The 25815-nt window shown below is 42.4% G+C and overlaps 1 protein-coding gene across 2 annotated transcripts in view; it reads left to right on the top strand.

Moving 5' to 3' along the window:
• The window catches only part of CASR (calcium sensing receptor), an 80707-nt gene extending 55285 nt beyond the window's left edge, over nt 1-25422 (top strand). The window contains exons 5-7 of one of the 2 annotated variants that reach the window (XM_070242351.1): nt 16314-16544; nt 22294-22417; nt 23705-25422. In XM_070242351.1, the coding sequence (XP_070098452.1) occupies nt 16314-16544; nt 22294-22417; nt 23705-25227 (1878 nt within the window). In that variant the 3' untranslated portion in view covers nt 25228-25422. The remainder of the gene's footprint in view (nt 1-16313; nt 16545-22293; nt 22418-23704) is intronic. The other variant, NM_001163978.1, reaches the window with a different exon arrangement.
• Nucleotides 25423-25815: the final 393 nt, after the last annotated feature.

Below are 25815 nucleotides of genomic sequence, written 5' to 3'. Positions count from 1 at the left end.
TAGCAGTTTCCTGTGGGGTAAAACAGAGTTGGGCTGATCCAGGCAAGACAGATAAAGTGGTTACCTCAAAAAAGGCAATATCTAAATGAGGTCACTACTGTAGCTTTGGATTCAAATTGCCTTTTCAAACGTCTGAGCAACTGACTTCTGCAAAATTGATAGTAATTTAATTTGATTATCTGTTTAAAGCCTTGGCTCAACCGTTCTTTCGTCCAGTAGTTCAGAATACCTAGAATATGGCCCCTAAAAGTTTTTAAATATTGTGGAACAGATTTAGTACTGAGTGGAGTGTTGTTCTAATGCTCACATTAATACTTGTGAGTAACAAGTATTTGTGGAGTACCTATTACATTCCATATGCTAAGGGTCATAAAACTACTGGGTTCTTATGTTTAGCCACCACTTTCACTATTATATTACTCACAGCCTGTGCTGGACCACGCAACAGCCCAACTAAGCTTAGGACACAAGCATATCAAGGGCACAGAAAAAACTCTTCTTAAAATAATTTGATATTGGATATCTCAAAAAGAAGTACTGAAGTAGTTATCATAGAAAATAATCAGAACTTAAGTGGAAGTCCTACACTCATTTTATAATTTAGTCTTGCTTTGTATTTTTAAATTATACATAGGAGAGACATCATCATCTTTTTCATTTCATAGAACTTCTGAAGATAAAAGTTTGGCCCAACGTAGATCCTACATAGCCATTCATGTCTTACATATGTACCTTGATTTTTCAGACTGTTTTGTACTCCTTTTGTATTTTCCTTAGTTCCAGATGACTGTCAGAGACAGTGCATGATAGTGGGGGAGAAAAAATCCCTGTTGAGTTAAATGACCCACCCTCCAGCTTCAGCTCCAGCTCCCTCATTTACTAGCAGCAGCATCTTCGGCAAGCCACTCCTCTAAGGCACTCTCTCTTCCTCTATAAGATGGCCCTAATACCTAGTCTGCTTTCTGCCCAAGGTTTTTTTTGGATGAAATGAAATGATATATGTAAAATCAATTTGTAATTTTCAATTTTCTGTTTCACCATCTAAACAGATGGTGATTATTGTAGTAGGATTTCACTATGCCTCTAATTAATCAATTAGGCAAAAATGATAACTAAGACAGCTTTATATACAGAAACCAATCACCACAGAGCCCTGGGAAAAAATACCAAGAAACAAAGAACATACAACCTCAGTCAGTCATTTTAGAGATTCTCTTGGGATGAGGAGTGACTGTCCACGCTGGTAGAATGAGCCAGAACCTGAAAGTTCTCAGTCCTTCTTGTGTGGGGGAAAACTCACTCAGACATCAGTGTTGGCTAAAGTTCCTAATCTCTATGGGCTACTTAAAGTTTCATTCCTTGCACTGCACCCTGCCCCCAACTCTGGCAAAGAAAGAGGGTCTCTAATGAAGGGCAAACACCAAGAAGACTTCAGGATCCATGATGCTAAAATGTGGAGTTTTAAGAAGGAAGAATGAAGGGATAATCTTTCAGTAGTAAATACTATTGCCTTGCCTCTCTTCCCTTCCATGTCCCCTGGAAGGAAAAGCTCAGATCTTGAAAACTCTGCAGGATCAGGTTGGGGTTGAAGGGAAAAGAGGCTTCCAGTGGGCAATTTGACAGTTCCACTCTTCAGTGACTCCTCTCCCAGACAAGGAAGTAAGATCCGGGTGGTCAAAACCAAAGCTTGGGCATATGAGACAAAAGCCAAGAATTAGGCTCTAGTCAAGATTGGGACTTTCAGTTGCATACAATAGAAAACCCAAACCAAACTGGCATAAACAGAAGAAGGAACGTTATTAGCAGCTCATAACACTGAAGATCTCAGAAGTATTCCAGGCCCAGCTAGATGCTTTCATCTCCGTTTCTTTGCTCCTTATGCCTCAGAGTTAACAGTTTTCAGCCTCTGCAGCAGCTTCGGGCTCATAAAATCCTTACTGCTACGCTTTCCTTACTTCACAGAATCTCCTGTAAAAGTTCAAGAAATATGTTGATTGACTGGTCCAGGGTCACATACCCATCCCTGAAGCTAGGAGTGGAGTCCTCCTGAGCTACATAGACTGAGAGTAAGGCAGGGAGCTCATCCCCAAAGGGAAATCAGGATGCTACTGCCAAAGAAGGAAGAAAGAGAAGCATAGCAGCCAAAATAAAAAGTGTCCACTACACAGACACCTCAGCTGACCCTAGCACAGGTAAAGATATGTCCCACTGGCTCCCACATGGTCTGGCACACTTCACACTTCATCCGGGAAAGGAAACAGAGGAAAGCAGGATCAGAGGTCTAGGAACAGTAACGTGGGAATTGGCCAAAATGTCCTGTGTGCTTGCTGTAAGTGTCCTTTGAGCCTCAGGGATCCAGGCAGTTGGATGGGCATTCTGGAATTTAAGATCTTGGCCATGTCTCTATCAAGAGATGGACCAGCAATTATTCGCTCTCATTATTAAGACCTACATGTAAATGGATCACGCATACACTCTGTACAATTTAATCCAACTGCCTCAGCCTGGAATTCCACCCCACCTTCTCTCAATTCTCTTATAAGCCATCCTGCCTAGCAACTCCCCACAAAGCACTTATAGATAGCATTTTTGCTTAGATGGTATCCCACACCTGAAGGGCCATCAACTTTTTTCTCTTTTATCATTTTCCACCACAAACTTTTAACTCTTTTTTCAAAATTCACTTTCTCCTGGAAGTCTTTTCATATCATACTCCCCCACACACACTTTCTGACTATTCTTTTTCATCCTCGTTTTTGCCATTTCTATACCTAGCTTAAGCTTCCACGGCTCTTCAGTTGAGTGAAATGGATTCTTATTGATTAAAATTATGGCATAAGGTCAATCACAATTTTTTTCTTTCGTTGACCTTTTTCTCCCTAAAATTTATCAATCAACTCATATGCCTTAAAAGTGACAGTAGCAGGTAATTTGTGAGCACACAACACACAATTTCCTCCTGACATCCACGGCAATCTCGAGCCCTCCTCACATGGCTCCTCAGCTGTCTCTTTACTCTGACTCCTCCATTGTCCTCTAAGCTTCATAAGAGCAGGAACCGTGTATGTGTTGTTCAGCACTGTGTCCAGAACTCCTGACAACTGAATGAGTGTAGAATGAATGAACAAATGACTAGCAGTCTAGTTGATTTGACCTGACAACACTACCTAGAGTCCTTTGCAGAGAACTGTTCAACCCAACAACCCATCTTTGAAATAGTCGCTATAGCCAGAGTTCCCAAGGCTCTCACTGGATGAGCCTAAGTCACATGCCCAACAATCCAGTTTGAGTGGGACGTCATGTAAGTCAGTACGGAACTGCCCTTTTCCTTCTCTCAGGATGATCACACACAAGGCACGCTTCCTATTTTTCTCCATTTTACACCAACCACTCTCTAGTCAGAAAAGAGGCAGGCATGATGACAGAACTGTGGTGATAACAGAAGTCAAATGGAACGGATCTTTCCAGGAATTGCTGGTACTGTTTGGGAGTTAGGAGAAGGGGGATGAATTAGAGTGAGAGCCAGAAGAGTTGAAGGGGAAATAAGAAAATATGGCTGAGGTTACAGAAGGGAATTGGTCCTGGATCTTCCCTACACTCTTGGCACAGGAAGTGGGCAAGAAGCAATAGGCTCCTTGTCTGTATGAACTGTCCCTCATTATCTGTGTGACTGGAGTACTTTGTGCATCCTATCCCATCTTCCCTCTGCACTAGGAAGTGATGCCAGGTGGAAATGATGGAAATCCTAGACAAGACCGGGGGGTTTCCAGTCTCTAGTTTTTGGCTTGATTCGATTGACCTTTAGAGTACAAGCCAAGAGGCAATTCCTATTTATGCTTATAATGAGCAACAGTTTGACTTTAAAATCCTTTAGAGGAAATACCCTAAAAGACCACAAGATGGAAATATTACCACATAAAAGATAATTTGTGACCTTCTAAATGTGTGTTATACATACTTGTCCCTCTTTTAGTACGTGTCTTTGTCAGGATTTAGTTTTCGTTGGGAGCCTGTCAGTCTCCTCATGTCTGTGTATTATCTTCTATTTAAGTCTTCCTATGAGCTTTTTTCCTTTCTCTTCCCCTTCCTTTATTCTTTTTCTCATATTCCTCCTCAAATAAAATAAATAATTTGAGAGCATATTATAGTGAATTATAATCTCAAGTAAAATTTTATAGTTTCTTTTTTAATGGGACTATTAGTTCCTTCTTTTAAAATTGTAAAAGAAGAATAGTATACTCCCTGGAGGAAATATCTACATTATGTTGTAACTTATGTTACTTTTTTGTGGGTCAAAATTATCAATTGAAAGATTCCCTATCATTGTTCTTAAGGGTGAAATGGTTTCCATCTCCACCTTGTCTGTTCTGCAAGGTATTATGCAGGAAATTAGGTGCTCAAATGCAAAACTTGCAAGTCAACATGACAAGAGAAATATTACAGATGTCTAAAGAGATGACTTAGAGACACAAACCAACAATTCTTTATTAATGGGCAAGGTGAAAATTTTGAGTCAAACAATTCAACTCTCATGTGATTTTATTTATATACCTGCTGTGAGGATGAATGCCTACAGTCCTATGCAGGTTAGGATTTGAAGGAAGGAAGAAAAGCAAAGATATCATTTGAGATAAGCCTTGAGGGATGGATAAGGTTTTTGGAAAGGATCTTTCCTTGGAGGAAATGTCAAATGGAAAGGCAAATATGCACAGCAACATGAAGATCATGCTGAGCAAAAGAAAATGCTAGACTGAAAAAAGAGAACATACTGTATTATTCCATTTATATGCTATTCCATCTCTAATGATAGAAAGAAAACAGATCATTGGTCGTCTAGGGCTGCAAGTAGGATTGGGGATTGACTTGGAAGGAACATCAGGGAGCCATTTGGGCTGATGGTAGTGGTGGTTACACAGGCATATACATTTGCCAAAACTCAGATCTATGTTCTTAAAATGGGTGCATTTTATCCTATGGAAACTAGACCTCAATAAAGTTGATTAAAAACGGAGTCTCCGAGGTGGGAAAGTACAGGCCATGCATGAAGATCTGGATGTCATTCAGTTTCAACCACTTTTCCAATTATGGCATCTTGTATTGCTGCAAGCATTATATGTGTCTCCACTGTCCCATTTTTAATATATGTCCATCTGCTCAACTTAAATTTTACTCTAGTTAACCTGTTGTAACAAGAGCTAGACAACCTAATAGATAGATTGTCTCATCTGACTCCTCCACCTGAGTAGGCAGGATACAGTGTAGTGCTTGAGAGTTTGGACTTGAGAGCCAGACTACCTGGATTTAAGTCCCAATTGCTACCTAAGTTTTATGATCTTGAGCACTCACTTAATGTGCCTGTACCTCACTTTCCTCAACTGAAAATTGGAGATAGTGAAACATAAATTTATTACCAGGAAAACATTAGTTAATATGCATAGAGTGTCAAGGGTACTGCCTACTGTAATAAGTGTTCAGGAAATATTAGTCTTGAGTATTCTTTTGTTGGTGAGGAAATTAAGACCCAGAGAAGCCAAAATGATTTGCCCTAAGTCATATCTAGCCAGTAAGAAAGCCCACGTCTGCCCCAGGTGGTCTGTTCTGTGATGAAGCCAAGATAACTGATCAAAGAACCACCATCAATTGTCCCTCTGGGCATGTACTTTCTAGCTCTTGCAAGACTGCCAGTTCAGCCAACGGTTTCCTAGTGAAGACACTGGTCCATAGCCTTAAACCTTGGGTGTTCACCAGAAACCAATCGTCCTGAAACTCTGGTTCATAAACAGACACAAAGAGAAAGGCCAGTGTGCAAATAAGTGAGAGTGGACACAACTAACCAAGTTAGAGTATTTGAACATCTCTGTCCATCTTGAATACTATTGTATCTCTTGTCCCTAAAAAAGTGCCTGCTTGGCCCATGTTGGTTGCTCAATAAATACTTGTTGAATGAACAAATGGCTAAAGGAAGAGAATAGGACATAGGTAAACACTGAGAGAAGACAGAAGTTCAGTGGATAACAAGAGGACAGTACATGGATTTGGGCATAGAAAAGGGAGAAGGTGAATGGTTTCAGAGAAGTCAGCAGAAAACTCTCACGTAATAAAACTTCAGTAATTCTGACTTCATAAATTTGGGCTGAAGTGTACCTCTTCATTATCAATGAGGCAAATGATTCGGGAAAAACACCACTTTGGTAAGGATTTTAAGTGTATAAACAGGATTATTGAGACATAAAGATCCAGAAACCATTAAATTTTAAATTATTCTTATTTTTTTAATTGATACAGGCTTCCTAAGAATCTTTATCAGGAACAATTTATTAACCTAAATTTGTAACAATAAATATGCATAAAATAAGAAAGGAAACTATTTTTAATCTATTTTTGCCTTTTAAATTTTATTTTAAACCAAAAGACAGGCTGGTCCTTTATGTAATTCATCTGAATTAATTTATTATAGCTAACTGAATAATTCTGGGTTCTCTCTATATTCAGAGACTTCCAGTCCTACATTCAGGTGCTGGTTGCTTCCTCATCTCCTGGTCTACTCCTGTCATCATTTTTATATGGAACAGTTGCTTTTGGGGCTTACCCTTCTCTTTAGGCAACTCACAGCTATTATTCCAACATAATTGCACCATGGTGATTCCAACTTTCCTTTTCCTCAAGAAAGTGGTGGAAGTTTTATAATCAGTTTATTCCATGTTTTGAATGTTTACTGAGAATTAAATCTATGCCTATAACCAAAAATATGACATGAAAATATAATATTTAGCTACAGCTTTCTAAAAAGACCACAAAGGAAATATTTCCCCAGAAAAATCCAAGATGACTCTTTTGCCTTGATGAAGAGAAAGTTAACATTTTATCCTATGATAAATTATAATTCTTCTTCTGTATCTACCCTACCACTGTTCGGTAAAATCTTTTAGCACTTTTTTTTTGGGGGGGGGGGGGGGGTGAGGAAAATTGGCCCTGAGCTAACATCCATTGCCAATCTTCCTCTTTTTGCTTGAGGAAGATTGCCTCTGAGCTAACATTCATGCCTATCTTCCTCTATTTTGTATGTGGGATGCCTCCACAGCATGGCTTGATGAGTGGAGTATAGATCTGTGCCTGGGATCTGAACCCATGAACCCTGGGCCACCGAAGCAGAGCACACGAACTGAACCACTATGGCACCAGGCCAGCCTCTTGGAGCACATTTTTAAACAAATTCTGCTAATATTTCCTGGTTTGCTTGTTTGTTTGTTTTAATCTACAAGGTTTATTTTTCTTTTTAAATAAGAACACAAGAACATAGGGTATAGTTATACCTCAAAGGGAGAAATTGTGCTGGCCCTTGATCCCATAGTATAGTTTTAAATATGTTGCTTTCTAATATATATGTTTAAGTTCCAACCAATTATATAAAAGTCTTAATTTTTATGGTTCTCAATGATGTTTTTCAAAAAGTGAATCGTAAGCCTTTTCACTTTATCTGAAAGTTGTTCATTTGTCTACTTGTTTTTGTTTGAGTGTAGAGCTTAAATCTTTATATTTTCAGTCTGATTCAACCCAGTTGCATTGGCAAGAACCTCCAGTACCATGTGCGTGATATATAGACATAGTGAGAATGGACATTCTTGTCTTGGTCCTGATCTTAGGGGGGAAGCATTTAGTCTGTCACCACTAAGAATGATGTTAACTGTAGATTTTTCATAGATGCCCTTTATGGAGTTAAGTTCCCTTTTGTTCCTAGATTGCTGAGAATTTTTACCAGGAATGGAGATTGGATGTTATCAAATGCTTTTTGTGTGTCTATTGAGATCATACGGTTTCTCTTATGTAGCATGTTAACACATGCAAACTTGCATTCCAGGGATAAACTCTACTTTGGCACAGTGTATTTTCCTTTTTGTAGATAGCTGGATTTGATTTGCTAAAATTTGCTTAAGAAATTTTGCTTCTATGTTCATGAGAGATATTATAGGTCAATAGTTTTATTTTCTTGTAATATCTTTGTCCGGTTTTAGTATCTGAGTAATGCTGACTTCGCGGAATAAATTGGGAAGTATTGCCTCCTTTTCAATGTTCTGGAAGAGTTTGTGTAGAATTGTTATTACTTATTTCTTAAGTGTTTGGCAGAACTCATCAGTGAAGCCACCTTGAGCTAGTTTTCTTTGTGGGAATTTTTTTTCCCTAATTTTTGCACCTGAGCTAACATCTGTTGCCAATCTCCCTTTTTTCTTCCTCTTCTTCTCCCCAAAGTCCCCCAGTACATAGTTGTATATTCTAGTTGTGTTGTGTGGGACTCTGCCTCAGTATGGCTTGATGAGCAGTGCCATGTCTGCACCCAGGATCCGAACCAGCGAAACCCTGGGCCGCCAAAGCAGAGTGTGCAAACTTAACCACTCGGCCACAGGGCTGGCCCCCTTTGTGGGAAAATTTTTAACTGCAATTCAATTTCTTCAATTCAGTTAGGTGTAATTTGAGATTGCTTATTTGGGATTTTTCTTGTTTGTTAAGGTGAGCCTGTATTGTGATGAATTTCCCTCCTAATACAGCTTTTGCTGCATCCCATATGAGTTGGTATGGTATGTTTTCATTTTCATTTGTCTCCAGATATTTTTTCATTTCTCCTTTAATTTCTTCAGTGGTCCATTGGTTGTTCAATAGCATGTTGTTTAGTCTCCACATCTTTGTCCCTTTCTCAGCTTTTTTCTTGTAATTAATTTCTAGCTTCAAAGCATTGATATCAGGGGCTGACCCGGTGGCGCAGTGGTTAAGTGCACATGTTCTGCTTCTTGACAGTGCAGGGTTCACCAGTTCAGATCCTGGGTGCAGACATGGCACCACTGGGCAAAAGCCATGCTGTGGTAGGTGTCCCACGTATGAAGTACAGGAAGATGGGCATGGATGTTAGCTCAGGGCCAGTCTTCCTCAGCAAAAAGAGGAGGATTGGCAGTAGTTAGCTCAGGGCTAATCTTCCTCAAAAAAAAATCAGGCATTGTGATCAGAAAAGATGCTTGTTATTATTTCAATCTTAAATTTATTGAGGCTTGCCTTGTTTCCCAACATATGGTCTATCCTTGAGAATGTTCCATGTGCACTTGAGAAGAATGTGTATTCTGCTGTTTTTGGATGGAGTGTTCTATGTATGTCTGTTAAGTCCAACTGGTCTAGCTTTTCACTTAATTCCACTGTTTCCTTGTTGATTTTCTGTCTGGATGACCTATCCATTGATGTGAGTGGAGTGTTGAGGTCCCCTACTATTATTGTGTTATTATTAATATCTTCTTTCAGGTTTGTTAATAGTTGCTTTATGTACTTTGGTGCTCCTGTGTGGGTGCATAGATATTTATAAGCGTTATTTCTTCTTGATGGGGTGTCCCTTTGATCATTATATACTGCCCCTCTTTGTCTCTCTTTACCTCTCTTATCTTGAAGTCTACTTTGTCTGATATAAGTATTGCAAAACCTGATTTCTTTTGTTTGCCATTATCTTGGAGTATTGTCCTCCATTCCTTCACTCAGCCTGCATTTGTCATTGGAGCTGAGATGTGTTTCCTGCAGGCAGCATCTTCTTGGGTCTTGTTCTTTAATCCATCTCGCCACTCTGTGTCTTTTTATTGAAGAATTCAATCCATTTACATTTAGGATGATTATCAAATATGAGGGCTTACTGCTGCCATTTGATCACTCATTTTCCAGTTCTCCTGCATTTCCTTTGTTTCTCGTCCTGTGTATTTTGGTCTGCCAATTGACTTATGTAGTTTTTTATGTTGTGTTTCTTTTTTTTCTCCTTATTTATTATTTGTGTCTCTGTTCTGCTTTTTCGTTAGTGGTTACCCTGAGGTTTGTATTCAGAATCTTGTAGATAAGATAGTCCCTTTTCTGATGGCCTCTTATTTCCTTAGACTAAACTGATTCAGTCCCTTTCCTCTTCCCCTCCTGTGTTGTTTTTCTCACATCTTATTCCATCTTGTGTTGTGAGTTTGTGATTAAAAGGACAAGATTATCTTTGTTTTTGGTGTTTTCCTTCCCTTTCTTTTTAATGCCGTTCTTGAGTATTTGCTAACCTGTTCTGAGGTGTAGCTACAATTTTCTGATTCTGTCTACCTACTTATCTCCTTACTCCATGCATTGTAACCCCTTTTTCCCTTTTTTTTCAGGTATGAGGGCCTTCTTGAGGATTTCTTATTGAGGGGAAGGTCTCGTGGCTGTGAACTCCCTTAGTTTATGTTTATCTAGGAAAATTTTTATTTCTCCACCATATCTGAAGGATATTTCTGTTGGATAGGGTATTCTTGGCTGAAAGTTTTTGTCCTTCAAAGATTTGAATATGTCATTCCAGTCTCTCCTAGCCTGTAAGGTTTCTGCAGAGAAATCCACTGAAAGTCTGATAGGGTTCCTTTGTAGGTTATTTTCTTCTGCCTTGCTGCCCTTAGTATTTTTTCTTTGTCATTCACTTTTGCCAGTTGCACTACTATATGCCTTGCAGTAGGTCTTTTTACATTGACATATTTAGGAGATCTGATAGCTTATTCCACATGGATTTCCATCTCCTTCCCTAGATTTGGGTAGTTCTCTGCTATTATTTCTTTGAACAAGCTTTCTGCCTCCATTCTCCTTCTCTTCTCTCTCTAGAATACCTATAATTCTTATTTTGTATTTCCTAATTGGGTCAGATATTTCTCGGAGACTTTCTTCATTTCTTTTTAGTCTTAGTTCTCTCTCCTCCTCTATCCGGAGCATTTCAACATGTCTATCCTCGATTATGCTGATTTGCTCCTCTATGATGTCCACATTCAGGGAATACATATTTTGTTTTATCTCTTCCATTGTGTCTTTCATCTCCAATATTTCTGATTGATTCTTCTTTATAGTTTCAATCTCTTTTGTGAAGTAGCTCCTGAACTCATTGAATTGTTTCTCTACATTCTCTTTTAACTGGTTGAGTTTTTTAATGATAGCTATTTTGAAATCTCTCTCATTTAGATTACATATTTCAGTGTCCTCAGGACTGATTTCTGTGTACTTGTCATTTTCTCTCTGGTCTGGAAATTTAATATAATTTTTGATACTGCTAGAGGGTGTGGCTGTCTTTTTGCACACCGTGATATTATTTGGTCACAGTTACTGCGTATTGCCACTGGGTAGGGGTCAAGAGCCGCATATTCTGAGCCCTCTGCCTTCCACCAAGATCACAGGCGCTGGAGCCAGCAATGGGGACGTGTTGGGGAGGGGCACTTTCTTCTGCGTGCTCTCAGGGTTTTCTTTCTCTGCCCTGGCTGTCTGCTCTCCTGGGGTGTTGACTTGATGAGGTCACCCCCACATTAGCTTTCACATTGGTAGGGGGTTTCCCCTAGGCTGTGGGGGCCCTCAGGCATCTTTCATGTTCCCTCAAATGAATGCCCCCTCTCCCATTCCTTCCCTCTTGGAGGCCACCCATGATTCTGGATCCCAGTCTTTTGGGGAGGGGGTGAAGTTTTCTCTTACCCTGTTCCACCTCTTCCAATGGGGGCTCCAGCCTCTCCGCCCTCCTTCATACGTGGTGTCTCTCAGACGTTTTTGTGTTGGGTTTGGATGTCCTCTGTTGGAGTATGAATGTCTTTTTCATTGTATGTTGGAGGGGAAAGATTACCAGGAAAGCTCACTCTGCCATAATGCTGACATCACCTCTCCCCATATCTTCTTTTTTTGTAACAGCTTTATTCAGATATAATTCACATACCACACAATTCACCCATTAAAGAGTACAATTCTGTGGTTTTTAGTACATTCACAGAATTGTGCAATCATAACCACAATAAATTTTAGAACATTTTCACCATATCAGAAAGAAACTTCATACCTTTTAGCTCTCGCCTCCTACCCCTTCATCCCCTCATTCCTAAACCACCACTAATCTCCTTTCTATCTTTATTTCTCTGGGCATTTCATATAAATGCAATCATAAAATATGTGGTCTTTTCTGACTGATTTCTTCCACTTGGCATGTTTTCAAGGTTCATCCATGTTGTAGCCTATATCAGTACTTCATTCATTTTTATGGCTTTTGTATGGATATAACACATTTTATTTATCCATTCATCTAACTGATGGAAATTTAGGTTGTTTCCACTTTTTGGTTATTATGAACAATGCTACTATGAACATTTGTATACAAGTTTTTGTGTGGACATGTTTTCGTTTTGCTTGGGTGTATGTGTGAGAGTGGAATTGCTGGGGTGATGGTCAGTCTATATTTAATTTTTTGAGGACCTGCCAGAGTGTTTTCCAAAGTGGCTGCTCCATTTTACGTCCCCTCCAACAGTATGTGGAGGATTCTGATTTCTCTACATTCTCATCAACACTTGTCATTATCTGATCCTATGCCTTTTTGATATGAAATCTATTCTCTCTGCTTTGGCTCCGCTTTACCTAAATACTTTGTTTCCTCTTGTTCTCTAGCACATACACAACATCTGAGACATTGATCGTTTTAATGCCTCCATAACCCTTCATGTTTATTCCTAACTCGATGTCTTTGTCCATGCTATTTCTTTTTCTTTCTTTTTTTTTTTTTGCAGGGAAAGACTCACCCTGAGCCAACATCTGTTGCCAATCTTCCTCTTATTTTTCTTCTCCCCAAAGCCCCAGTGCATGGTTGTATACCTTAGTTGTAGGTCCTTCTATGTAAGCTGCTACCAGTTGTAAGTTCCTCTAGTTCTTCTCTGTGAGCTGCCACCACACCATGGCAACTGACAGACAGGTGGTATGGTTCCACAACCGGGAAGTGAACCCAGGCCACTGAAGCAGTGGGAGCACAGAATGTTAACCACTAAACCATCAGGGCTGGCTCTGTTCATACTATTTTTAACACCTTACTTCCCTCTGTCCTTTGCCAGTCCAAATCTCTACCATACCTCAGGCCTGCATTGACCATTTCAGCCCTTTTTAATCTCTATCTCCTCTGAATTTCTCTGTACTTAGAGTTGACACCCCATAAGCTAGCCCTTAACTATATTTTATCCTACACTGTTTGGTATTTCATCCAACATGTTATGTCTTATATCTTATCACTCTAATCTGTATATAAACTCTGTGAGGACTATATTACTGTCTTATAGCCCAGTTCAGAACGCACAGTGGATATTCTATAAATATTTGCTTGTTGATTGATTCCAACAGTACACAAATCTAATCTTGTATTTATAATGTTTCTTTTTTATTTTGAGGAAGATTAGCCCTGAGCTAACATCTGTGCCCATCTTCGTCTATTTTATATGTGGGACACCTGCCACAGCATGGCTTGACAAGTAGTGCATAGGTCCGCATCCAGGATCTGAACCAGTGAACCCTGAGCCACAAAATGGAGCACATGAACTTAACCACTATGCCACAAGGCTGGCCTCTACAATGAGCTTTTTTAATGTAAACTTTAAGAAAATGATTTTTGACTGGTTGCTTCTTCTTTTAAGTCAGGATTATGGTGGAAATCTCCAGCCCATGCCATCAGCAATGCAGAAGGTTCATAGCCAGTGATGATCTTTGAGTCACTTGTCTGTCCAGTCTGACCAATGTGGAAGATGACCATTTAATTATGAAACAGTCTTGTTCCGGTTCATCTCCCTGCTCACCCACTGATGCCTGGACAGTTTCATTGCAGAGAACCTGTGGATAGAGAAAAGGAGAGGGGAAGCTTGCAGCCCAGCATATTAAGAACTAAAGAATTGAAACCTGAATAGGAGGGGGAAAAATTATCTTAACTACTCTAGCTTTTCTACTGTATATGCTTTCTAAAGTATTCTTCAAAGAGTAATGACGCTTTTAAAAAATATATTTGATGAGGAAATATTACTGACCTCTGACAAATATTTTCCATGGACACTCTAAAGCAATTTATATTGGAGGCAGGATGGTGTAGCAGAAAAGTCCATGTTTAACTCACAGCTCTAGGCCTTATTAGTTGGATGACCCTGGCAAGTTTCTTCACCTCTCTATGCCTTGGTTTCTTCATCTATAAAATAAAGATAATAATAGTTCCTATCCATAGGATTGTGGTGAGGACTAAATGAGATGTAGTGTGTGAAGCAGCAGTACAATGCCTGGGACATAGGAAGTATAAAAAAGAGGTGGTTCCCTGTCTCTGCACTCTTCTCATCTCCTTTTACCCACATCAGGGCAAAGACAGAGTTAGCATGATGTGTGGGAAGGACAGTGGAGAGCATACGATTAGGATGAAGCATTGCACTGAGAAGTAACGGTGATACATGAGGCCAAAGTATAGAAGACTCTGGAAGCTACCTAGAGAAGTTTGAAGCATATTTCATCCGAGCCGTGGTAGCTCCCCAGCAGGAAGTGCGAAGGGCATGAGTATGGGATGGAGGATGGTGGACTGACCACGTCAGAAAGGTCTCAGAGTGGGCAGGAGGAATGAGGTTCTGAGAGCCACCAGAGGGAGTCGGCATTCACAGCAGAAGACTGTGCGCTCCTCTAAGGGGAGGCTGGATGTGTCAGGACAGGCACGTGTTGGGATAGAGACAAAGGGATGTGCAGCACTCTCTATAGGAAGAGGACACGTCATCCCCAGAGCAAGGAGGAAAAGGAAGGAGAGTGGGAGGGATAAGCAAGGAGCACATCTGGGGCACCCGCTCTCTACAGACTGCTTTAAGGACTCAGTAAAAATAAAGGAAAAAATACAAGATTGATGACCATAGAGGAAGGCTCAAGAGGACACGGGTGGCACGAATCCTTAGTAGGAGTCAATCTCCGTTGTTTTTTAAGATGGCTCAGCAGCTCTAGTTGCAGAAGGAGCCAGATAGCAGGGAGTGAGGGACCCCTTCCCAGCATAGTGCTGGGACGAAAGTCTGGGCAGCCAGGGTCGGCCGGGGTAGCAGTGATGACACTAGGGAACCACACACAGCAGATTCGGTGAGGCACCCAGGCCGGTGTGCCTGTGCACATAGGTGATCTGCCGTCGACTCTGCCCTAAGCACATCCCAGAGCTATTTATGAGCAGATCCAGGTGAGCAAGTTCAGTCAGCTCACTTTGTCACGCACATTAATGTGGATAACAGGCACCGGGCCTCAGTAAGGCCGTCCATTAGACAGATGCAACCCAAACTTTTCCCCAGTGTCAGATTAGATGTTGGTTTTTAGGTACCTTAAAAATAATGATAAAAGGGAGAGGTGCCTCTAAATGTACTCCTGGGGCCACAAAACCGCAGAACAGAGAGCAGTTCATACTAGAGCTTGGGGAGACCCTGCAGGCTCTCTGGCCTGGGCCTCTCCTTACATGGGTGAGGAAGCGTGCTCAGAGCCAGAGAGATAAAGCCTGGGGACTTGCGAGGTGCAGTGGAAGCGAGCACCCCCACACTCACAGGCTGGACCTCGTCTTAGTCTCTCTTGGTGCCTCCGTGACCCCTGAAACAGGACAGGTCCCACATGAAAGATAAGCTGCCCAGTGCCCACTGCCTCCTCTTGACCCATGTCAGGCTCAGGCAGGAGGCAGAGCCAGGAGCCTACTGATGCCGCGATAGAACCCAGCCATTAAGAGTGCAGGATTTGCACCATTTGCTAGCTGTGTGACTCTGGACAAGATACTTCCATTTTCTGTGCCTCAGCTTCCCCGTCAATAAACTCGGGGTAATAGTACTATTTGTGATTAAATGATGGATATAAAGTACTTAGCATTGTGACTCAAAGGTAGTAAAATGACTAGTAAGGTTTAGTTATTATTATTGTTACCTTTTTTGTGCAAGGGCTTTGTGACTCACAACCCTGTGAAAATTAAGGGATTGGCCATGACTATTACAACAGTGATGGTCAGGGCTCCACCCATAGCCTCCTATCTTTCTTCCTTCCACTCCTCTCTCTCTGACTTTTGGCAGCAAGACACTCCCACAGAGCAGCAGTACAGGGAAGGGTGGTGCAGGTGGTAAGAGCACGTAGTGCCTCCACTCCTTCCCCAAAGCCCATCTCAGAAGCCACCCGGAATGGCTCTGGCTTATGAACCCTGCCCTCCTGGGGCACCGCTAGGTGACGGCGCACCTGCAGAGGCCTTGGTCTGGCTAGTGGCCACGGTGAGATGCATTCCTTCTCCTCTCCTGACTTCAAGAAGGTGTTTTCTACCCCAGTTACAGTTTGAGTACTAAGTAAAGCCCATGACTTACCAGAGCTGTTGCTAATACAGGCAAGTACCTTAGTGTAAATTAGAAAGAGGCACCTCTTCCTCAAATCATGTTCCTTTCACTTTGTCAGAACAAGATTGGTGCAGTGCACAACTTATATAACCATATGTGGCAGCCCTGTGACTTGAACTCAGAATATTCATCTCTGTTCTTCTTTAGGTCCTGAAGCACCTACGGCACCTCAACTTTACCAACAATATGGGGGAGCAGGTGACTTTTGATGAATGTGGTGACCTAGTGGGGAACTATTCCATCATCAACTGGCACCTGTCCCCAGAGGATGGCTCCATCGTGTTTAAGGAAGTTGGATATTACAACGTCTACGCCAAGAAGGGAGAAAGGCTCTTCATCAATGAGAAGAAAATCCTGTGGAGTGGGTTCTCCAGGGAGGTACGTGCTGTCCATCAGAACCCCAGCTGCCTTGACCACAGCAGGAAACTGTGCTGGGATTTGGCAGGGCCTTGGGCTTCGCCACTGGACTTCCAAAATAATGAATCCACTTCCTGCAACTCACTAACTGCATTGCCAGGGCTCCCTGTGAAATCCATGAGTGTTCGGTGTACAGAAGAGACTCCTCAGAACCTGAGCCTCAGGCCTTCTTATTGTAGTGAAACAATTGTATTTTCTACAAATCTGACTCCCTGGCTAGTAATAGTTTCGTTGGCTAAAACTTTCCCCAACCAGAGAAAATATTTAAGCAAAACACAGACATCACTCAAGGCAAGACACAGATAATTCACACAGAGATGGCTTCCTGTCACCCAAATAGCTCCAGGCTGACCTATAAATCAATAGGGCAGTTTACTCTCCTACTATGGGAGACCTGTAACAAATAAGAGGATGCTTGCGACCATGATCACAGCCCCCCTTCCATGAGTGTCACTGCATCTAGAAGTCTAATTGATAACCAGAAGCCCATCACCCAGTGAACATGTACTTAAGGCAAAGACACATGATATGCTGAAATGATAACAATCCTATAATGGTTGTATCCTAGAATGTAGGAGGCTGCTGAGGACCCAGCTCCTCTGTTTTAGAAACAGACCCTGGACAGGGCATCCTCCTCTAATGCTCCCAAGAAGCCTGGATGAGACCCACTACATTCCTCTTTGCATTTGCCTATTACACCTTTGAGCATCTTGGACCACTTTTTTTAACATGACCAAAGATTCAACTTAATCTTTTTACCACGTGCTTCTTAGGTTGATGGGTTTCTGACGAGATGCTGCAACGTCACTGTTTCCCGACGTGCAGGACAGGTTCCCACTGGAAGGCCTGCTACAGATAGTGAATCTCATCCACAGTGTCTGAATCTTTCTTGGCTCTGCCTCGGAAGGTGGACTCTCAATTATAAACACGTCACGACCTTTTCCAGACAGAGATTTGGGGGTTCCAGAGGGTATACTCCTCTGTCCACTAATTACACTCTTGTCTAAATTATCGAAGTTTCAACTGACTGGGGTCTAAGTGGGTCAGCTCTACTCTCGCTGATTCCCCGCTGTTGAATTATCCAGGTTATATTTTACGTCCTTTAATGCACATAATTGATTGTCTCTAATTGGTGTATGTCTGATCTCCCCTCCTGCTGGAAACTATGTCCAGGACAGTTTTCTATCACCCGAATGTCCTCTACCAGCCTGTGCACGTTGAGAGCTTAACCATTGGTAAATGAGTAACACCGGGAAGCCTCATAAATTCAATAATTTATGCTCCTAGTATAGTTGACAGAGTTATAAATTAAATCTAATTTTTTCACAAAAATGTTACCTCAAACCTAGCACACATAGGCACTCAACAAATATTAGGGTCTAGTCTACTTTTTTTCTGTGTTTCTTGTAGAAATGACCACAAAAACGCCATCTATATTTAACTATAAATTATGTATTAATAACTTTCCTACGTATTTCACAAAGTTGTTATTGAGATCAAATGAGATCAAAGATGTGAAAGCATATTATAAACTGAATTATACTATATAAATGCAAAGTGTCATTAATATAGCATTATACTATCTTAATCAATGTTCTCAATTTACTTTCTAACGAAGCACTTTAGAGTTCGGTGGGTCTTTAAATATCCTTGTATCCAACACCCTAATTTGAAGTTGATGACACTGAGGTCTAGGGAGGCAAAGGTGACTTCTGAGGCCAGACAGATCGTCGGTGTAGGAGTTGAGGCTAGAATCCAAGTGCCCTAATCCTGAGCCCAGCGCTCCATCCTGTACAGTATACCCTCTATAATTATTTCCTTGTTTCCCTGCAACAAATCAGAAGGAAAAGGGACATTTCCCCAGGGCCTTGGAATTCAGATGGGCTTCGTCTGCCAGAATTGGACAGGCAGCTTTGATGAAGCTGCTGGGAAGACTTGACTCTTGATGGCTTTTTGCAAGATGGATCCTTCTGGAGGCGGCCTCAGCCTACTCCTTTGGTGGTGGGATTTCTCTTCAGCTGAGGGATGCAGTAAGCTGAGGATAGCATTCTTCTAATCCTTGACTATGCTAAAGCAGGATTTGGCACTGGGAAAAGTGCAGACTTTGGAAGACTGACCTGGGTGTGGATTCAGCTCTCCAACAGGTCACTCCATGACCTTGATCCTGTTCCTTAACCATTATGAAGAAGAGAAAAAGAGGCATGGCAGAGACTTTTAGAGGGCCCAGTATTTGTTCTCCCCTTTTTCTTTCATAATAGAACTCAATTTTAGCTGGGCACATGACCAACAGAATAAAGGTATTTCCCAGCCTCCTTTTCAGCCAAGTGTGGCCACATGACTAAATCCTGGAGAATGGGATGCAAGTGGCAGAGTTGTGTGACGGATTCTGGGAACCTTCTTTTAAGAAAGTGCTTGCAAGTGTCTTTGCTCTCTTCTTCATCCCTTCCTCTATCTTGCTTCCTGGAAACCAGACGCCACCATCAAGGGCTATAATGCCAAGACTAAATAGGCAGACCAACTAGGTAGAAAGAATCTAGGTCTGCAACACCATGGACTGCCATATCATTTTCGACCACCTCCCCAGACATAGGTATGGGAGAGAAACTGACATCAGTGTTATTTAACCATTGTTATTTTGAGGGGGTTTTTGCCGCTCGCAGCCTAACAGAAGCCAAAAGAAAAATCTTCTAAATTCATTTTATGAGGCTAATATAATATTGACACCAAAAACAGACAAGGACAGTACAAGAAAAGACAATTATAGACCAATCTTATTTATAAACATAGATTCTCAACTCCTGGGTAAAATATCAGCAAACCTAGACCAGCAATGAAGAAATATATAACACATCATGACCCACTACAGTTTGCAGTGAATTTATGGGAATATGATGATAGCCCAACATTACAAAGTTCATTAATGTAGTTTATCACATTAACAGAATTAAAGAAAAAGTTCTACTGCAACATCAATAGATGCAGAGAAAGCATTCTGTAATATCCAACACTCTTTCAGAATAAAAACAAAAACTCTAGGAACAGAAGGGAACCTTACCTTACTTTACCTTAATAAAGGACACAGCAACCATCATTCTTCAATAGGAGGAACTTAGAAGCATTCCTATTGCAGGTTTGGGAAACTTTGTAAGATGTCACCAATTCAATCAGGTAGGTGGGAGAAAGAGGAAAGTCTTATTAAAGAGACATTTTAGAAATAGTATGAGCTCTACTATGTACTAAGCCTTATTCAAGGCTTTGTAACTAGGGTTACCATGATGAGTAAGACTTGCTCCCTACCTTCAAGAAATGTATGCTTTTGCAAGATAGACTTCATTCTTGTGGTATATTTATTACCTCTGCTATACATAGACTGCTAAGATAAGTTTCCAGTGTAAGTATTCAGCTACCTGGCATGATCAGAGAATGAGATAGAAGTAGGGTTTCTGAAATGATGAAGCAATGATAAATTGGACAAAGCCGTCAAAAACAATCATTTAAGGACCTGTAAATCAACCAAAAGCATACAATAAAAAGTGAAGAGTTTTTTTACGAAAAACCTAATGAAACTCAGGTAAAACAGTGGCAGTCTGTTGAATTTTTAGCCTGGTGCTGCTCTCAAATTATTTCTAATAATTTAGTTGTTGATTCTTTTGGGCTTTCTATGTGGACAATCATATCATCTACAAATAATGACAGTTTTATTTAGTATTTTCCAGTATTTATGCCCTTATTTTTCTTGTCTTATTCCACTAGCTAGCAACTCCAGGTCAATGTTTAATAATAGTGCTGATAGTGGGCTCCCTTGTTTTAAAGGAAATGCTTTTAATATTGTCTCATATAGAATGATGTCTAAGGATTTTTTTTATGTTACCTTTTTTCAAGTTAAAGATACTTCTTCCTACTCTTTTTCATTAAGTTTTTATCACTACTCTGTGTTGAATTTCATCAAAAACTTTTTTTCCCTCTATTGAAGATCACATTTTTCTGTGTTAATTTATTACTGCAGTGAATGACATTTGCAGATTTTCTAATATTAAACTTGTTTGCATTCTTGGCCTAAACCCAACTTCATCATGGTGTATTTCCCCTTTTTTTTCTTTTTTTGTCCTTTGAGTTTGTTTGCTTTTTGTTTTAGTATTTTTCATCTATTTTCAAGTAGTGGAAAATAGTTGTACTCTCCCCAGGTCCTTTCAGATTCCTTACACTTTGGATGCATCTCCAGGATGTCTGTATATTTTTGCTTCCAATAACCAGAACTCACTGCTGTTTTTCAGAAGACTGCCTGCAGGCTAATGGAACCCAGTTTGCCCACAGCCTCAGAGAGGCAGGAGGGTCTAGGAATTTACATTTCCTTGAGACAACCCTTAACCAATGAGTGGTGAGAAAGAATGAAAGCCCTAGCCCCTTTTCCTCGGGTCAGGACAGCTCTGAGGCATACGTTACAGTTCAGAGTTCCCAGGGGTCAAGGGTCAGACAGAAGCTACCCTCCAGGGACTCTGCTCAAGGCCACACCCTTGCTTGTCCTCTTCCTCTTTCCTTCTCAGTCCTACTTCCTCCATTCTCTTACCTGTTTCCCTTGGAAGAGCTTTCTTTATAAATCCCTTGGTCACAAATCCCAGACTTGGGTCTGCTTCTGAAGACAACTTAATAAGTGAGATGGGCCTCTAATTTTTTCTTTCTTTTTCATACTGTTCTTGTCTGCTTTGGGAATCAGGGTTATACTGGCCTTACAAGAATGAGTTGGAGGGGGTTCCATTTTTACTGTTTTCCTAATATCTGGCAGAGATTGTATATGACTGGATTCATCTGTTCCTGGCCAGTTTAGTATTACTCACCTGTGATGGACACAGGATGATGATCATCTCAGGTATGAATACGTGGTGAGGACAGAAGTAAGGGGCAGAGGTAAGCACATAGTTAGATGTAGGTTATTGTCTAGATGCAGGTCTAGCTTTTGTTTTGGGTGAGAATCATTAAAAATAACTAAAAGTGATTCAAACATGAGCAAGTAATGATAGAAAGAAACAAGGATTATGATTAATCAAATTCTATGCACCTGAAGTCCATTAAGTAAATAAATAAATAAACTAAAATCTATGTTATCTGAAATTAATGTAGCTACTGCAGCTTTCTTTTGGTTAGTGATTGCCTGACGTCTCTTGCTGATCCATTCACTTTCGACCCCTCTTTGCCTGTCCTGCCTGCCTTGCTAAGGCTCTCAGAACTCACCCTGTAAAGCCTAAAATAAAACTGCAGGAATTGCAATTCACTGCAAAGTTCAGAGTATCACTTTCAAACAAATGTCCCCTCATCTCAGCAACACCTTTGTGACTGTCCCTCTGTGTAGGTCCATGTCCCTGTGTCTTTTAGTTTGTCTCAAACTTTTTCTTCCATAGAGAGTAAACAGGTATCTTGTTCTGGGACCTGGAGGGAATGGCAGGAGGGGTCATTTTAGGAGAATTGTGGTCACTGTGTAGACTCCCAGCAATTGTTCTTCCTAGAATCCCATAGATGTGAACTTGTCCATAGGCATCTTTCCTTTTGATGGATCACAGGAGCTGGGGCCTCTGGACCTTCCTCTGCCTACAAGGGATCTGGAATCTGCCGCACTGGTCCTCATGCTCGACTCTTCCCCCTTGCATGTGTCAAAGGAGCTGTAAGATTGATCCTGCAGCTTCAGCCCCTCACTTCTGTGCTCTCTATCTTCCAGGTGCCTTTCTCCAACTGCAGCCGAGACTGCCTGGCAGGGACCAGGAAAGGAATCATTGAGGGGGAGCCCACCTGCTGCTTTGAGTGCGTGGAGTGTCCCGATGGGGAGTACAGCGATGAGACAGGTAAAGGAACGGCCCCTTGTGGACACCGCGCAGGGCTCAGTCCACTTTAGGGTCCTGGAGTCAGCAAAGTCCCGAGAAGGGCAGGGCTAAGATGGTGCTTAGCACAGTTTCTCATGTAACAAGGTATGTCTAAGCATCACACTGCCCTGGGCACTGAGGGAGATGGAAAAGTACCGCCATAAAAGCTTACAAACACACCTGTTACACATCTTCCTTTGATACTGCTCTCCAATATTGTCTGCCTTTTCTTATAGCTCAGTGGCCCTGAATAGACAAAGTTCTGTCTGCTCCAGGTGCCAGAGTCAATAGGCCATGATAGATTGCCTGTTGGGTGCCTGGCACTGTACTTGCTGTCTTACTTACGTTTTTCCTGTGCTTCAGTTTCTCCATCTCTAGAGTGAGAATTAAATGAGTTAACCTTGGTAAAGCACATGGTAAGTTCTAGATAAATGCCTGTTAAACAAAAATCTTGATTGGCATATTGGAAGCACTCTATAAATATTAACTGTAAGTGTTATTATCTCATTTCGTCCTCACCACAATAATGGGGTTATCATTGCTTCCATTTCACGGATGAGGAAACTGAGGCTCAGAGAGGTTAAGGAGCCTGACCACAGTCATACAGCTGGTAAATGGCAGGGTCAGGCTGCCCATCCAGATCTCTGACTGCAAAGCCCATGCTCCTTTCACTCCCCAAAACTGCACGCAGCCAGGGACCCAGCAGAGACTTAATAAACATTTGTCAATTGAATGGGGCTGCAGCCTCCCTCACTGGAAAGCCATGGACAGGGAGTGAGGAAGGCACAGGGCATGTGCCTGGGATACTCTGCCCTGATCTAAGAGAAGTCTGCTCTGGCGTGTCTACAAAGGCCATCCACATATTCAGAGAGAGTCAGGCTGAGCCGAAATCACTCTGTGAAAAGTTGATGGCCTCTGCCAGACCTCTGGACAGCCCCCTATCCAGCAAGATTGGTCATTCTCTGCTACAAACCATCAGCAGGTAGTGTTAAAGGAAACTGTAGCACCCCCCCACACACACACCATGTACAAAGGGAAAAAATAGTAGAACCACCAAAGGTACATGAAATTAGCTAAGTATATACTTGAACATAAGTCAGGGTTCAATAATTTATTGGATAATGTAAAAATCACAATTTTTTCGTCAACAAAGAAAATTTAAAGTGACCTCATCCAATAACCTGTGCACCCTCATCACCACATCCATCACACTCACAAATCTGAGTCTCTGCCACCCGGTGACGAACTCTTTGCTGGGACATTTTACAGATGCAAGTGCTTGTGACAAGTGCCCCGATGACTTCTGGTCCAATGAGAACCACACTTCCTGCATTGCCAAGGAGATTGAGTTTCTGTCGTGGACGGAGCCCTTTGGGATCGCGCTCACCCTCTTTGCTGTACTGGGCATTTTCCTGACAGGCTTCGTGCTGGGTGTCTTCATCAAGTTCCGCAACACGCCCATCGTCAAGGCCACCAACCGAGAGCTCTCCTACCTCCTCCTGTTCTCCCTGCTCTGCTGCTTCTCCAGCTCCCTGTTCTTCATCGGCGAGCCCCAGGACTGGACGTGCCGTCTGCGCCAGCCAGCCTTTGGCATCAGCTTTGTGCTCTGCATCTCCTGCATCCTGGTGAAAACCAACCGCGTCCTCCTGGTGTTTGAGGCCAAGATCCCCACCAGCTTCCACCGCAAGTGGTGGGGGCTCAACCTGCAGTTCCTGCTGGTCTTCCTCTGCACCTTCATGCAGATCGTCATCTGTGTGATCTGGCTCTACACCGCACCCCCCTCAAGCTACCGAAACCACGAGCTGGAAGATGAGATCATCTTCATCACGTGCCATGAGGGCTCACTCATGGCCCTGGGCTTCTTGATTGGCTACACCTGCCTGCTGGCTGCCATCTGCTTCTTCTTTGCCTTTAAGTCCCGGAAACTGCCAGAGAACTTCAACGAAGCCAAGTTCATCACCTTCAGCATGCTCATCTTCTTCATCGTCTGGATCTCCTTCATTCCAGCCTATGCCAGCACCTACGGCAAGTTTGTCTCTGCCGTGGAGGTGATCGCCATCCTGGCAGCCAGCTTTGGCTTGCTGGCCTGCATCTTCTTCAACAAGGTCTACATCATCCTCTTCAAGCCATCCCGTAACACCATCGAGGAGGTGCGCTGCAGCACCGCTGCTCATGCTTTCAAGGTAGCAGCCCGGGCCACGCTGCGCCGCAGCAACGTCTCCCGCAAGCGGTCCAGCAGCCTCGGGGGCTCCACGGGCTCCACCCCCTCCTCCTCCATCAGCAGCAAGAGCAACAGCGAAGACCCCTTCCCACAGCCCGAGAGGCAGAAGCAGCAGCAGCCGCTGGCCTTGACCCAGCAAGAGCAGCAGCAGCAGCAGCAGCAGCCGCAGCAGCCCCTGACCCTACAGCAGCAGCAGCAAGCACAGCAGCAGCCCAGGTGCAAGCAGAAGGTCATCTTCGGCAGTGGCACAGTCACCTTCTCGCTGAGCTTTGACGAGCCTCAGAAGAGTGCCATGGCTCACAGGAATTCCACGCACCAGAACTCCCTGGAGTCCCAGAAAAGCAACGATACCCTGACCAGACACCAGGCTTTGCTCCCGCTGCAGCGAGGGGAGATAGACTCAGAACTGAGCGCCCAGGAGACAGGCCTGCAAGGGCCTGCTGTTGGGGACCGCCAGCCAGAGAGGAAGAACCCTGAAGAGATGTCTCCAACGCTTGTAGTGTCCAATTCACGGAGCTTTGTCATCAGCGGTGGAGGCAGCACTGTCACAGAAAACATACTGCATTCGTAAAACGGAAAGAGAAGGCCAGTCCAGGGAGAATCCAGAGAGTTTCCTGGGATCACGTTCTCCACCACGGATGCGGAACTGCCTCAGACTCTGTCCTCCAAGAAAGGAGGAATAAGACACAGCAAACACCATAAACTTAGTTGCACTGTTTTAAATGACAGTGAATGGACTAACATTCTCTTTAAAATTAAAAAAAGAAGAGCCATGTGCTTCTGTGGTTGGATTTGTCAGAGCATTGAGGTTGCCACAGTCAGAGTCGCTGTTCATGTCTCTCCCTCTGTTCTCTTCCTCTTTTCTATCCCATCCAATAGCCCAGAGGTGAGCCCAAGGCTTTAAGCTACCCACCTACACCCTCCGTTGCTTTTCTTTTTGATATGGAAATACCCACCCTGAACATTGCGGACAGCCTGGCCCAGACACAAAAGTGCGCAGAGTGACAGGACATCAGATTGGCCACCACTAGGGTTAAGAGTCAAAAGACAGAATGTCCCCAGTGCTGCCCAACACTTGACAATGGGAAGAACTTTAAATGTTCAAAGCCGTAAGATCAGCGTGTCCCCCCCTATTTATGACAACCATGAGATGTTTGGT

Source organism: Equus caballus, chromosome 19 (assembly GCF_041296265.1).
Source record: "Equus caballus isolate H_3958 breed thoroughbred chromosome 19, TB-T2T, whole genome shotgun sequence".
Classification (NCBI taxonomy): domain Eukaryota; kingdom Metazoa; phylum Chordata; class Mammalia; order Perissodactyla; family Equidae; genus Equus; species Equus caballus.
The sequence above is the reverse complement of the archived record's forward strand: the minus strand, read 5'-3'. Positions and strand labels throughout refer to the sequence as shown.